At 39.1% G+C, this 15679-nt stretch overlaps 2 protein-coding genes across 2 annotated transcripts; one reads left to right on the top strand and one right to left on the bottom strand.

Annotated features, from left to right (window-relative positions):
- Window positions 1-2299: 2299 nt before the first annotated feature.
- LOC128102672 (olfactory receptor 10G6) lies at window positions 2300-3256 on the bottom strand. The gene has a single exon (XM_052726658.1). The coding sequence runs from the start codon at window positions 3233-3235 to the stop codon at window positions 2300-2302; it is 936 nt and encodes a 311-aa protein (XP_052582618.1). The 5' UTR covers window positions 3236-3256.
- Window positions 3257-13792: 10536 nt separating this feature from the next.
- On the top strand, window positions 13793-14719 carry LOC128103898 (olfactory receptor 10G9-like). The gene has a single exon (XM_052728569.1). The coding sequence runs from the start codon at window positions 13793-13795 to the stop codon at window positions 14717-14719; it is 927 nt and encodes a 308-aa protein (XP_052584529.1).
- The last annotated feature ends 960 nt before the right edge of the window (window positions 14720-15679 follow it).

Genomic DNA, 15679 nt, shown 5'->3' with positions numbered 1-15679 from the left:
ATACATACACATATATTGATGTGTATGTGTTTGAAAATATGAAACTGAAGGGTCAAAAGAGGCCAGAACATACTATTGAAATTCTAAGTAACATTTAAGTATGACATCTGCATTTGTTAGTGCTGAAACAGCTGCACAGGCTAACACTACTTTTATTCCTCTGCTTGGTTTTTTCTCATTTTTAAGGGTAGATAAGCTCAAACCAGATTTTACATCAGGATCCTCTCAAGAGGTGAAAGTTTTTTTTTTTTTTTTTGGTTTTTCGAGACAGGGTTTCTCTGTGTAGCTTTGCGCCTTTCCTGGATCTCGCGCTGTAGACCAGGCTGGCCTCGAACTCACAGAGATCCGCCTGCCTCTGCCTCCCGAGTGCTGGGATTAAAGGCGTGCGCCACCACCGCCCGGCGTTCAAGAGGTGAAAGTTAAAACACATTCCTAGGTAGTTCTTCCCAGTGAATAGTGTGAATAAGATGTTTCTCAATTGTGAACACAGAATATATTTGTTTCTTGGGATTTTGTGTGGTACTTTTCCTCATAAAACGATGAGTTTGCACAGAATATTTCTTCATTAGATGTAAAATGGCTAAGAGGTTTGTTCAGAATGTTGTGGGGTGTGTTCATAATTGGCTTTGATGAGCAGTGATGGTTTTGTGTTTGCAGTAGGGTTGATTTAGCCCATGGGCATTATTACCTATGATTTGCCTCCATTTTGTCTTTGGAGTGTGATGATTCCCTCTGGATTTGTGGTTGTGTATATTAACCTGAAAGAGTATGCAACTATCTTTGGCTAATCTTCTTCAGAGAGTTGATCAATTTTTCTAGAGCATTCTTATTCTTGTTACATGTAGGACATTCTTCCCACCATATGAAAAACTTGTGTACTTCTTCAATTAACTAGGTCTTAAAAAAACTACAGTACCATATTTTCCCAGGAAGTCATTTTTGTAGTTCAAACCAAACGATCTTTCTTTTTTTTTCATCAGTTCCTAAGCAGTATCTAGTATATGATGAATTGTATCAACCATTTCTTAATCATTTTGGTAATTTATTTTTACTTTTTGCCCTATATGTAAATGTATTTCTGGTCTGAAGATTAGAAACTCATTTAGAATAAACAATAATGCCATTGATTTGAAGATATATTGAACAAATTAGTGCTGAATTGAATCACATTGCTCATTCGTGCAGATTTTGAAGTTTAACTTTGGGAGGGAATTCCATGACAACACACATTTCTTATGAGTACTCTTCCCTCATCCATCATCCTAGGCTTTAAAAAGAGATCACAATTGAACTGAGTCTGCAAAATACAGATATCTTCTTGGACTGTCTGTGACCATGTACTTTCTGAAAATCAGAGAAAGTATATTCAGTGCTCGTGGGGGTGGGGAGGGTCCTGCCAATGAAGGACCCTTCCCTTAGATGCTGGCCACATTCTTATACACAAAGGCACTAGGATGAGCTTCAGGTCACTGAATATTTTCTGGCAATCAGTTATATACCCCCAATAGTTCTTCCCCACATGCATACTCTACATCTCTGTAATGAATGGAGGAGTGTATCAACACAAGCATGCATCCACCATTTCTAACAATCTGCTTTATTTATATCCACAGAAGATCAGAATGATCCACTTTATGATTATGACAAGGAAACTATTCCTCGATTCACCTACCCAAATTTTACCAAAGTAGAGTCCTATGAAAGTTCAGAAGCTGTATCTACTCAACTCATCAGACAGTGTACATGCAATAGGCTCTTCATATCTAAGTGACATTGCCCCCTTCATGTTCAAGTACACTGGAGTTTGTTTGTCAAATTAAAACACAGAAAGAAGAGAGTTGGGAAAGTCTTCCTGCTTCCTTGAATTTCAGTTCCTCCATATTTGTATGATATTGACAATAATACTTAACTAACACAAGGTTTGCTTGCCAAGGTTAAATCTGACAGTTTACATGTGGGTTATTTGTGTCAACATGGGACTTAGAAATTAAAATGCACACATAGATGATGCCACAGCCTTTATGTGACCATTATACTTACCGTACAACTTTCCTGTTAGAAGCCGCCCTTGCCCATTGGGATTTTTGATTGATTTTCCATAGTGCTGAAGGATGACATGGAAAATCATGAGTACCAAGGGGTTACAATGTGGAACTTTCTAGGCTCCTGCTTTCCCTAACAAGGAGTCCTTTCCTTCCCACACCAATCCTCCTTTCTTTTTCTGTTCTAACTCTTCCTGTTTGGCACAATGTCGGTTGTCTTCGTGCTTGTGTATACGATAGACCTGTACTGGATGAAGTCAGCGAGACTGCACCTCCTTGAGGCCCCCCAGCCTCCGCAACGCTGCCTTCATCTCTTTGTTTCGTAGTGTATAGATGATGGGGTTAAGCAAGGGAGTGATGACTGTGTAGAAGACAGCTACCACCCCATCCAGAGGTTCCTGTGAGCCAGGCCGTAAGTAAATGAAGGTGCAGGGCACGTAGTAAACGATGACCACAGTGAGGTGGGCAGCGCAGGTGGAGAAGGCATTGCGACGCCCATCTGCAGACCGGATTCTCAGGATGGCAGCCACGATGTAGCCGTAAGAAGTGAGAATGAGCATAAAGCACGTGAGGGCCAGGAAGCCAATGTCTACAAAAGTGACTAACTCATTGATGGTGGTGTCCGCACAGGCTAGACGGAGAATGGCAGGGATGTCACAGAAGAAGTAGTCAACTCGGTTTGGGCCACAGAAAGGCAGCCTGAATATGAAACTGGTTTGGAAAAGTGAATGGATGGTTCCTCCAATCCAGGTGCCCAAAGCTAGGTAGTTACAGACACTGCGAGTCATGATGGTAGCATAGTGTAAAGGCTTACAGATGGCCAGGAATCTGTCATAAGCCATAAGTGTGTAAAGGAAACATTCGGTGCAGCCCAGGAAATGGAAAGAAAACAGTTGAATCACACAGCCCCCAAAGGAGATAATTCTACTATCCAAGAGAAAGCCAGCTAGCATCTTTGGTACAATCGCAGAAGAAATGGTCATATCTAAGAAGGAGAGGTGACATAGGAACCAGTACATGGGCCGGTGAAGCCGGATGTCCACCAAGACAGTGAGGATGATGAGCCCATTGCCAGAGACAGTGAGGAGGTAGATGACAAGGAATGCTAGGAAGAGGGGGAACCCGAGCTGAGGTGGGTGGTGCAGACCCACCAGAATGAAGTGAGACACAGAAGTCTGGTTGCCGCTTTGCATGTCCTTGACAGTCACATCTGACAGAAGATGACAGAAGGAAAGAAAGGCTTAATGCTCTTGTGAAGTCTCCAGCCACGACACATATATTCTGCAGTATTCCCAAACGGGCACAGAAAAGATTTTCTCCCTTCCCTCTTCCCATGCCTTCCTCCCCCTCCCTCCTTCCCCCTCCCTCTCTCTATCTCTCTTTCTCTTCCCCCCTCTTCCTCCTCTCTCTTCTGTATCACTCACTTGTTCCTTGTCATTTTTCCCCTCTCATCCCCTCTGATGGAGATTGTATTTGCTTGCAGAGAACATCTCAGTGCTAAAACTAATGAACGATTTTTCCTTGTCCACAGTTTTGCTTTCCAAAGTTTCAGTTATAGTCGCCCATGGACTGAAAATATTACTTGTCTTACTTTTTCATGAGAGTAAGAACACAGAACTTGTATGGCAGTATATTATCAGTTTTTGTTAATGGTTGTTGCAAATCTTATCCTTCAACTTTCTGGACTGTCACAGACATTGCTGTTCTCAGTGACAAGTTTGCACACTGCATCATCAGTATCCAGCATTCTGATCTGTACAGTGTTCATGAAGGCTTGTGACTGAGGACATCAGGGTCCATGTAACTGCTTCATCATTATTTTATGTACCTTAAGATAAACTTTGAAGAGCATTTGGATCAGAAAACTCCAAGACAAGACTGACCTTTGCTAAATGGCACTCAAAGACTCTCCTGTCATATGCAATGCTTTAGGTCTCACCTGTCTCCTCTGTTCCCAACACCTGTAACATTTAATAAAGTCGCATCTCCAAAGGATCCCCGTTACTATACCTCTCCCTCCCCTGCTCTTCCTGGAGCCTGCTGATGACCTCTGCCTGGATGAGAATCTGCAGTGAGGCCAGCTGTTTCCCTCAGCTTCTTGCATGTTGCTGCTCCATAAGGAGGCCCATTTCTGCAGCTTTATGGGCCGTGACCCTTCTTGCTTGTGAAACTGTGCTCTTTCTGCTTCCCCTCTTATAGCCTACGTGATGTTATGGGCAGTGGGGTCCCTTGGTTTTGGCCTCTGGAGTCTTGTTTTCTGCTAAGCAGGTTCTTCCTTCCTGTTAATCAGGTTCTTCCTTCCTACAGTCTCAATGGGGTAGGAGTTAAGGGGGTGCTGAGATTCACTCTGCCTTTTCCATTGGGGGCAATTAACTACCAAGCGTAAATAAATTTCACTGGGCTTTGTTCACAGAAGACCCTTTGGAAATTTGCTGAGTGGCCAGTAGTGTCCCTGTAGCACAGGATCCTGATGAGAGCAGGTGCTTGGTAATCCATGAGAGGCCCCTTCCTCTTCTCTGGGTTTTAGTTTTCTCACCCTGAAACTTCAGATAATTCTGAATTGCTCACATATTCCATGAAAGTCTGGGTGGAAGCTGAAAGAATATTAAAGCTACGGGTATTGAACCAATGCCACTTATTAATTACTTTAAATGAGCCATTCAAATTTAACTTGGAGTCAATCACTAGGGTATTGTACTAGAGTATGTCACACCATCAGGGGCAGAGTGGTGTCTGGTTATCAGGATGAAAGCAGATGGACTGTGAGGGCCTTTGGATAGGTGACTCAGAGCACATACCATGCTACTCTTGAAGAAATGGGATTACGGCAAGTAAGGTTGTCTCCAAAAGTTAATGTCATACAATTGAATGAATTAAATCCTATTTAAGTCTATGTTGACAGATGACATGAACTCATTCAGATGTAGGCATGGACAAGCATGTAGTTTTGAACTAGAGAAGGCAAACTACAGATAGCAAAAATTTGCTAAAATATATTTTGTATAGTGTTTAACATAGTTTAATTATTAAAGAAATTGTTACTCCACTTTTCAGGAACGTATTTGTGAATTAACACATTGCATTGGGCCTGTTTCTGAATACATTATTCTGTAATTAAGGAATCACACCAAGTACTTTGGTTTGTGATTATCAGCTTATTTCCCTATTGCATGAATATTATTTTCTTTACTTCCTGATTATGGGAAGTATAAATCAAATTTATCATTGCTGGTAGATCGTTCCACATAGAAAGTAAGGTGGGAGGGACTTAGGACTCCAGCCACATCATCTTTCCATTACATCTAATATTCCAGGTGAAAGTACACATTTAAAAAGAATAATATGAGGAAAGGGAACATTTGATTGTACAAGAGGCTTTGGCTTCAAATTCTGGTGTGGATCTCTGGTCTTCCGAAGTTAGGACAGATGTTTATCTATTTGGGAAACTAAATAATTGTTAGTTTGTTAACTCTAGACCTCCAGTAATTTGATTTTCTACACAGGTGAGTATATGGAAGGAAGGAGGGGAGACTCAAGGAGACCCTACCGTATTTTCTTACACTTTGAAATAGAAGAAAAAAAAAGAAAAGAAAAACAGGGCAGGAGAAAATTTGTCTTAAGAAGATAAGTAGAAGGAAAGGAGAGCATGGAGGAAGGGGAAGGACATCTCGGACTCGGAAGGTAGATAAGAGTCTCCTAACTGGAAGTAGGGCCATCTAGGTAACAGTGAGTAGGATTGCAGGCTGGTTGGATTGCTCAGTGTGTAAAGATGTTTCTGCCCAAGCCTGATGATCTGAGTTTGATTTCCCAGAATCCATTTACAGGTGACTGCAGAGAACCAAATTCACCAAGTTGTACCAAGGCAGGCACATGCCTCATACAAACAAACTAATAATTACTATAAATATTAAAAATTAAAGAAAGAATAAGTGGGATTTTCTGAGAGAAACAAAAAACTTTATGGTGAACAATCACCGATTTTGAAGGGGGGGTATTTATTCATATTGTTAGGCTTTATGTATTTTAAACTCTCTATAAGTAAGACTATTTCCTGTTATGAATTTAGATATACAGACACTGGGGTCTAGAAACTCCATTTCAGGAATATATTGTTAGTAGAAGCATAAGTACATAAATTTACTCAATTAAGTATTTGTGCTTGATACATGGTTTATAATGGCAAAACAGTGGAAAACCAAGTCAAGATGATTGAATAAGTAAAAGTACTTTTTTGTGAAATACAAAATTTGTTTATTTGCTTGAGTACTTACAACAGATACCATATGGTCCGGAAATGATAAATTAATATCTGGTCCTTCAAATAAAACATTTGCTTGCCCCTGTGATAAACAATCAGCACTCTGTTGACCACATCTCCTGCAACTTTACCTTCGCTTTTCTTTCTTTCTTTCTTTTTTTTTTTTTTTTGCAGGCAAATGGATGGAACTAGAAAATATTATCCTGAGTGAGGTAACCCAGACTCAGAAGGTATCACTCATAAGTGGATACTAGATATAAAACAAAGGATAACCAGACTGCAACCCACAGTTCCAGGGAGGCTAGCTAGTAAGGAGGACCCTAGGAAGGACACACGGATTGCCCAGTGATGGAGAAATGAATGAGATCTACATGAGCAAACTGGGGGTTGCTAGGGTAATGGAGGGCAAGGGTTGGGAGATGAGAGTTTAGGGGGTGGGAGGTTTGAGCTGGAACAGGAACAGAGTAGGAGAGAAAGGAAAGGGATACCATGATAAATGAAGACACCACGGGAATAGGGAGAAACAGAGTGTTAGGGAGGTCCCAGGAATCCACAAGGATGACTCCACCATAGACTACTGGTAATAGCCAGAAGGTGCCTGAGCTAGCATACTCTGGTGATCAGATGGCTGAATAACCTAACTGTCATCATAGAACCCTCATCCAGTGACTGATGGAAGCAGATGCAGAGATCCATGGCCGGGTCCCAGGTGGAGCTCCAGGAGTCCAATCGATGAGAGAGAGGAGGGGATTCTATGAGCAAGGGATATCAAGACCATGACTGGAAAAAGTACAGAGACAACTAGCCAAACTAGTGGAAATGCATGAACTGTGGACCAATAGCTGAGGAGCCCCCATGGTACTAGACTATGGCCTCTGGATAAGTGGGACAGTTGTTTAGCTTGAACTGTATAGGGGACCCCCAGGCAGTGGGATCGGGACCTGTCCCTAGTGCATAAGCCGGCCTTTTGGAATCTAGAGCCTATTGTGAGACACTTTGTGCAGCCTTGGTGCAGGAAGGAGGGGCTTGGACCTGCCTCAACGGAATGTACCAGGCTCTGCTGACTCCCCATGGGAGACCTTGCCTTGGAGGAGGTGGGAATGGGGAGTGCGTTAGGGGGGAAGGCTGGGAGACGGGAGGAGGGAGGACAGGGGAATCTGTGGTTGATATGTAAAATGAATAGAAAATCTCTTACTAAAAAACTTTATTTAAAAAAATAAAGTACTCAACCCTAAAAAGTTGAATAAGTAAAAGTATTATACCACCATGAAATATTAAATAGCAGTAGAGAAAACTGAACTATAGCTACATTTTTTTAAATATTGACTGTCTTCCTGTGATAACTTTAGTTGGTGGAGAAGGCAAGAGCAGAAGTGTGGTTAATCCTGTACCATTTTCTAAAGCAAAAAAAGATAATTTTGCTATTGTGAACATAGAGAAAGGGGCACAAGAATGTAAAACAGATTATTAGTATAAAGTTAGGTGATGATGGTGATTTAAAAAAAAAAACCAGTCACACCTAACCTAAAAATAAAAGTGACACTGTAGCAAGTATGACATAACTCTATACTGTAGAAGAGTGTCTTTGTCTCTCTTTCTCATGAATGTACATGTGGTATATTTTTGCCTGTGCATGTTTTATTGTGTGTGTGCTTGTGTGTGTGCTCTATTGTGGAAGCCAGCGGTTGGTGTAGGGTGCTTCCTCTACTGCTTCCACTTTATTTCTTGAGACAGGCTCTCTCACTGAGTTTGGAGCTCAGTTATTGCCTAGACTGGCTGGTCATTGAGTCCTGCAATCCCCCTGTACCTGCCTCTCAGCACTGAGACTGCAGTGCATCAGTGCTGGCATCCAAACTCAGGCCTTCAAAGTTACGAAGCAACCCTTTATCCAAGTGCTTTTCAAGAGTGTTATAAGCTATCTTCCCAGCCACCCTGTTAGAAATTTTGTACTACACCAACTAATAGTGAATATACTTTGTGATACTGTTTAGCTTTGTTCTGTTGTGAATTATTAATGCACATTCTTTGCTTAGTCTTCCATTTGAAGGATGACTCTTATTGATCTGTGGACACAGCATAGTCTGGAACTCAACTCTTTGTCAAATATGAGTACTGTGAATATTATTTCTCACTCCAAAGCTTGTATTTTCCTGTTTAAATATTGTTGTGTCATGAACAGTAATGATAAACAGCAAGAAAAAATACCTATGGAAAAAAGGATGCCATGCATAATAGCGCCTAACAAATTTAAATAATGAAAAGATTCTTAGCTTTATTTTTATTTGGAAAATGAGAATTTTAACAACATAATTCAACACTGGTCTATACCCACCAAAGGACTAAAACGAAAATGTTGGCTATAGCCATATAAGGAGGAAGTGGAACCTTCAAGCCCTATTAACAAACCTTTAGTTAACAAACTAGGGGTATAAATTAAAGCCATCATAGGCAGTTCTTAGAACTCAGAAACTCTACTCCAAGGTGTGTGTGTGTGTGTGTGTGTGTGTGTGTGTGTGTGTGTGTGTGTGTATGTGTGTGTGTGATCAATTATGTATATACAAATCAAAATGTGTGCTGAAAGAGAAAAGTGTATAATGTGTAATTGTTTGACAAATAAAGCTTCATAATAGTATCTTTAGTTACATTAGTATATGAAAACACATATTCTAGACAGTTGTTGCAACATGATTTTGAATAGTGAAAAATGGACACAAAAAACTGCTGGAGTTGATTGAAAATTGATTGATGTACAAGCAGGGAGTTACTCTGCAATCTATGGTAACATATGTGTTTGTGCTCTGCAAGCATATTTCTCATGTGTTATATTCATCTACGTTTGTGAAGGTTCAACATGAAATATAATGTATCTATTCAACTTAAGGATCATTGATTCTGGGCTCAGTTTTGCATCACTAAGATCATTTGGTAACTTGTGGAGATGTTAAATTTCATGAGCATGGGCAGCATAACCTTTCACAGTGCAGGAACAGCCCGCAGGAAACTCATTTTGCCTAAAATGCCAATAATTCTGATGATGACCAGGACATTAGTATAAGTAAAGATGACTAACACTATGAAAATAGAATTAGCAAAGTACTTTTGAGATTAATATAGAAGTTGCTGATGACACAGAGGGCTGTGGTGTATTCATAGAGGGGAAATTCAACATTTGAAAGGAATCCATTCTACTGAAGTTGTATAGATTTGAAGTATTACCAAAACTTCAGTTCTACACACATGAGGATGTGGATCTTAAAGTGCACACCACATTGAAATGGAACAGATGACATGACTGATCAAGGTAGTCTTAGAGAAATTAAAAGCAAAAAAGATAAAAGTCCCTAACCTACATGTAGAAACCCACTAAGGAGCTAGCACTTGAATGAGGATGGAAAAATAGCAAAACGGAGCATGCAGAGGAGCAATTATACAGAATGATATATACAGCAAATTGGTGCTTGGTGTGGTAGAGAAAGGCAGTCTTCTTCAAATGATTATTTTGGGTTATGTGGAACTTCAAGTGAGAAAAGTCTTGACCCTGGTTCTCAAAGTACACACCAGAAAATCAATCACATGCGGACCGTAGCATTAGTTGCACCAGCCTTTATGATACTTAGGTAAAGATATAACAGGAAGAAAAGGATAAACATATGGAATTAAGCACTGTACTTCAGCTATTTCACTATGAAAGGAAGCTTTTGCAGTTTATTCTTTAATGTAACAGATGAAACACATCAAGTGATTTACAGAAAGGAAACCATAATTGGAAACTTAAATTTCTAAAAGAGCACACCAGTTAATGAACTAATGCCAAGCATAATCCAAAATTATGTAGGAAATAGAACCACCTTTATATAAAATCTAAAGTAAAATTAAACCAAATAAGTAATTGAGAATAGTCATTTAAAGTACTAAATATTCTGTGAGAGAAAACTGATAAATGTTTTTGCAAGAGTAAACTTTGGTAAAACAAAATACCAACTTTGAAACTGTACTGGAATCCTTAGATAAAATTTCCCAGAATAGTAAAAAAAATACATGGGAACAACAATACTTAAATGATGACAATATTAGTATTTTTCCATTTGTAAAAAGTGCTCATATGAACCAAAAAGAAAAACACTAGTACTCTAAAGAAAGAAAGGAAGGAAGTCCCTTATGAGACAATTTACAGAGAAGCTAGCACAAGCAGTTTTTAGGTTTGTGAAAACAGTGATACAGAATAGGTAACATATGATTATGACATACAATTGGGAAGTCATTATGATCTGTAGGCACTCTTTTGGGAATAGTAACCCTAATATCCTAAGTCATAACAACAACATTTGGAAAATTTAGATGTTTTATCTGGGTATAAAGATGGGGAAAGAAACTATGATACTGAACTGGAGTGTGCAGAAAGCCGTGACCATCCAGATTCTGAACAGTGTTCAAGAGCAAGTAAGATTTCATCGCAGGAGAGAGAAAAAAAATAGCAATCCAGCTTCTCCCTTCCTAGGGATAAGGAAGGAGACAGGCTTTCCCAGGAGGAGTAAAGTAAGAAATGCACTGGGAAATGTGCCTATGCACATTCCTTGGTGACTTCCTGTTTTTGTGCCTAGTGAGGGAATATGGAAACTCAATTTCTTCCTCTGAGTCAGAGAACAATGTCAACCAAGTTAAACACCTGCTCATTTAGTCATGTTGATTTCCAGTCTCCACATCTAGTTAGCTCTTGATAAGAAATGGACCAGTTTTTTTTTTTTTTAAATTTGGTGTATCAGTTTTGTGAGTGACAGCTTACAGACTAGTACCTCTCTACAGCACATAGGAGGAAAACCATTTGGAGGAAAAATTCAGATGAATTTTCTCCTGCAATAAACCATATCTTGTAAGGTGAGTTTTAAGTAAGTTTAATAAATTTTCTCCTGCTTTCACTTTTCTTAAATTTAATTTTATATACAGCAATGTTACTTGACCATCATCTAATTTTAGTTAGGTAGTATCCCTATTAGATGATTTACAGGTAAGTAGATAGAGATAATGTAAACAGGAGATGGCAGAGAGACAGACAGAGAGGATGGTTACACATAGTGGCCATGTTGTTAAAACATTCAAGCATGTGGAATATTAACTTTTCTGATGGGGATTCCAGCCATGGATATAAACTGATAAAATGTTTAACCTGATAAAACATTTTTTCATCAAACCTAAAACTGAAGTTCTCTTTGTGATTTCATTCTGTTAATACAGTATAAATCTTATGCTTATATTTCCTCCCTTTAATGAGTCCTGAATTAAAATTGATGATTGTAACAATCCTATCTCTATTAACTCATATTTTGAAAAAAAATGAAGCTTTAATTTTCCTGAAACCACATTCCCTGAGGCTAAAACTCAATTTTATTTTATGTGAAGTCTCTTAGTAGCAGATCCCAATTTCTGTTAAATGGTGGGCATCTTTCACCATCTTTGTCCACAGAATAATTAACTATCATTATTTCAAGATCAATGAATAGATATTAACAACCACAGACATATTTTTATTAAGTAAAAATAATTATACTTCATTTCAGCTGTTTGAGATCTCAATTTTTCTTGACATCAATTTCTTTTAACTGCCTTGGTATCATTTTTCTGTGTCAGGTGGTAAGTTTTGAAGAAGCAGCATAGACTTGACAAAAATCTTTCTCATGAGAGCATTGTCTGTGTTTAAGGAAAACAGGAGGTGAATTAGGATACAATGTGATCTTAAGAAAGTTGAAGTCACAAAGTATTCAGAAAACTAGGTTAGAAGGGTGAATTGCAGGAACTGTTCTCTTTCTAATAGATCCTACCTGGTACAGCACATAAGAAGCTGATGTTCTTAGATCCTCATAGACGATTATCAACTGGATGAGGACAGGCTGTAAGTCATGTATGAGGTTTAATATTTTCTAGGACATGAGAAATGGTGTAGGGACTCTCACTGAGGAGGCTGAATGATATTATTGCTAACTCTGAGAGACCGTAGAGAAGCCCTGTGATAATCAAGGAGTGATGTGGGCACCAACAGCAGTGGTGAGGATGAAGGCTTTCTGAAAAACTACTTTTGAAATTGAGAATTGTCTTTAAACACAAAGATAGTATACCTATTCTTTCTGTAAGTTCAAATAAGGCAATTCTGTAAGGTTTCTGCAGAGTATACTGATTGGCTATTAGTAATTAAGCAGTTATCACATGCCAAAGTGCTATACTAAGTTCTACACATCTATCATCTTATGTACTGAATGTGACTTCTCAGGGATGTGATATTAGTAATGCCAGGTGACAGGTGAGGGTAACAGAGCATGGTTTAAGGTTGTTGTGAACTTAAGAAAGACTCACTACAGCAACTAAATTCTTGTCTCTGTAAGTTTTTACACCAACTTTGGAGAGAAAATAGAGAAAGAGAGGTAGAATTTCCAGAAAGCTGCCAAGCAGTATATATTTCCTACACAACCATCTTTCCCTTCAGTATGCTTGAGTGTCATGAGTGTGATGGGGTACCACTGCACTGACTGCACTGTATCATTCAACACTTTGTCACAGTAATGGGGAAGTGGTTGTCCTTATAGCTTTGAAAATGTAACTTCCATGTTATAAAAATCCAGGTGGCTATGACTTTTTATCACTCAGGTTTGCCTGAAGAATCCTAGAGCAAAGACATCTGCCACTAATCACAAAGAACATAGAACCTCACCCTGGAAACTGTAAGGAATGAAGTTCTATTAGCAATCTCAATAGTGGTGTAAGAAGTTCCAGGGTTGGAGATGAGATTTATTCCCCAAATAATTCCTTTATTAAACTTTCATGATACCTTGAGTAGATACACAACTGATCTGATTCATAAGAAATGGTATGGCTACCATATTTGCACTTCATTCACCAAATTTTTGTAATTTATATCAATGGCTGTGGTTGGGTTAGATAAGTGTCCACACAAAGACTTGACAAGGTAATGGGAACTTTTAAGGGGTGGCTTCTAGCTAAGAGGGCTTCTCATCATAGAGAAAACACCCTTAGAAGAGGATTTTTGGATCTCTGCACCCTTCCCCATGTTCTTTCTTTTATATACTGGTCATGAGATAAATAGTATTGCCATGTTACTACTATAATGCTGTGGCTTGATGAGACACAAAAGAAATGAGGCCAGCCAATCAAATGCAATAACCCTTCTTCCTAAACTGTTTCAGCTATTTGTTACAGTAACAGAAAGCTAAAATGTATACCAATAAAAAGGTAATAAAACACTGTCCTCTTTTCTCTCTCTCTTTTTGGTGTGTGCATGTTTCTGTGTCTCCTTCTACATGCCTATGCTTGAGAGAAAAGAGAAACTGAAATCATTTCATCGTCTTTACCAAAGAAGCTTTGAAATGCACAAAACTGAGTAAACTTTAGAATTATCTGTCATGGCTAATACAGTGGCCACATAGAGAAGTGATTCTCAGTTCTCAGTTACGTGCAAATTGAAATAAACAAAAGATGAGAAGAAATGTCCAATGTGACCCTAGTGACGACGTTCTTCCTCTCAGGCCTTCCCCACCCACCAGTCCTGGACATCACACTCTTTGCACTCTTCCTGGTGATTTACATTCTCACTGTGCTGGGCAACCTCCTCATCCTGACGGTGATCAGGGTGGATTCCCACCTCCACACACCCATGTACTACTTTCTCACCAACCTCTCCTTTATTGACATGTGGTTCTCCACAGTCACAGTGCCTAAAATGCTGATGACTTTGGTGTCCCCAGGGGGCGGGGCTATCTCCTTCTACAGCTGTGTGGCACAGTTCTACTCCTTCCACTTCCTGGGTAGCACTGAGTGTTTCCTCTATACAGTCATGTCCTATGATCGCTACCTGGCCATCAGTTACCCACTCAGGTACAGCAGCATGATGAGTGGGAGAGTGTGTGCCCTCCTGGCTGCTGGCACCTGGCTCACTGGATCCCTGCACTCTGCTGTCCAGACGTCATTGATTTTCCATTTGCCCTACTGTGGACCCAAACAGATCCAGCATTATTTCTGTGATGGGCCACCCATCCTCAAGCTAGCCTGTGCAGATACTTCAGCCATTGAGATGGTCATCTTTGTGAACATTGGGGTGGTGGCATCGGGCTGCTTTTTTCTGATTTCTCTCTCCTATGTGTCTATTGTTTGCTCCATCCTGAGGATCCGCACCTCAGAGGGCCGACATAGAGCTTTCCAGACCTGTGCCTCGCACTGCATCGTGGTCCTCTGTTTCTTTGTGCCTTGTGTTTTCATCTACCTGAGGCCAGGCTCCAGGGATGCTGTAGATGGGTTGGTGACAGTTTTCTACACTGTGCTGACACCCTTACTCAACCCTGTTGTGTACACCCTGAGGAACAAGGAGGTGAAGAAAGCATTGATGAAGCTCAAAGACAAAATAGCATTTTCTTAAAAACAGTGATACCGTGAAGGAGGCACTTAATTTTTAAAACATCAATAATATAACTTAGTTTTAAATCATTGCTTAAAATCCCCTTCTCAGGATTACACGGTTTATGTTTTTAATGGTCTTAGAAGTTACATTTATATCTATCATACATGGCAAATATGCTCATATTCTTATCTATGATCTCCCTCCCAAAGATTTATTTATTTTTATCTTTAAAATGTAGCATTGTGCCAAGTGGTAGTCATGCATACCTTTAATCACAGCACTCCAGAGGCAGGTGGATGTCTGAGTTTGAGGCCAGCATGGTCTACAGAGCAAGTTCAAAGACAGCTAGGGCTACATAGAGAAACCCTGTCTGGAAACAAACAAACAAACAATAAATAACATTGTGATGTGGTCAAGATTCAATGTGAAGGCTGAATTGTTTTTCTTTAGCCTGAGCTCATATGTTGCTTTTGCAAGGCTTATTTGTCATGCAAATAAGTTTAAGAGTATGCAATCATTGTGCTGCTGTTCAGAAGCAGCAGCAATTCTCAGAGGTCATGTTATCCTGAGACTGTCATTCTTCAAGTTTGTATTTTAATTCTTTTACTAGTTCTCTTTGTATTTTAGTAAGGCTAATGTATTAAAAACAAGCTATATATACATAATATACAACATAATATATAATACAACATATAATACATATAAACATAATACAATATATAATATATCATAATATATAATATACAGTGTGTATGTGTGATTATTATATATTTATACAAATTTGTATTTCTAGAGATGCTAATGTTCTGATAGGCAGAAATAGGAAGCTACTTAAATATGTAACAATTGACTGAAATAATACTTTTGTGTAAACACATAATATATGTTTTAAAGCAATGGTTTAATGATGATCTAGAAATATTTATAAAATGTATTATGAAACTGTTATTTTGACTATATTTATTAAGAATTGATATA

This window comes from Peromyscus californicus, unplaced genomic scaffold, assembly GCF_007827085.1.
Source record: "Peromyscus californicus insignis strain IS unplaced genomic scaffold, ASM782708v3 Scaffold_11__1_contigs__length_118956290, whole genome shotgun sequence".
Lineage (NCBI taxonomy): Eukaryota > Metazoa > Chordata > Mammalia > Rodentia > Cricetidae > Peromyscus > Peromyscus californicus.
This window is presented reverse-complemented; position numbering and strand designations above follow the sequence as displayed.

Excerpts from the sequence above, each read along its gene's own strand:
- LOC128103898 (XM_052728569.1), top strand. The coding sequence starts at position 13,793 with ATGTCCAATGTGACCCTAGTGACGACGTTCTTCCTCTCAGGCCTTCCC.
- LOC128102672 (XM_052726658.1), bottom strand. The coding sequence starts at position 3,235 with ATGCAAAGCGGCAACCAGACTTCTGTGTCTCACTTCATTCTGGTGGGT.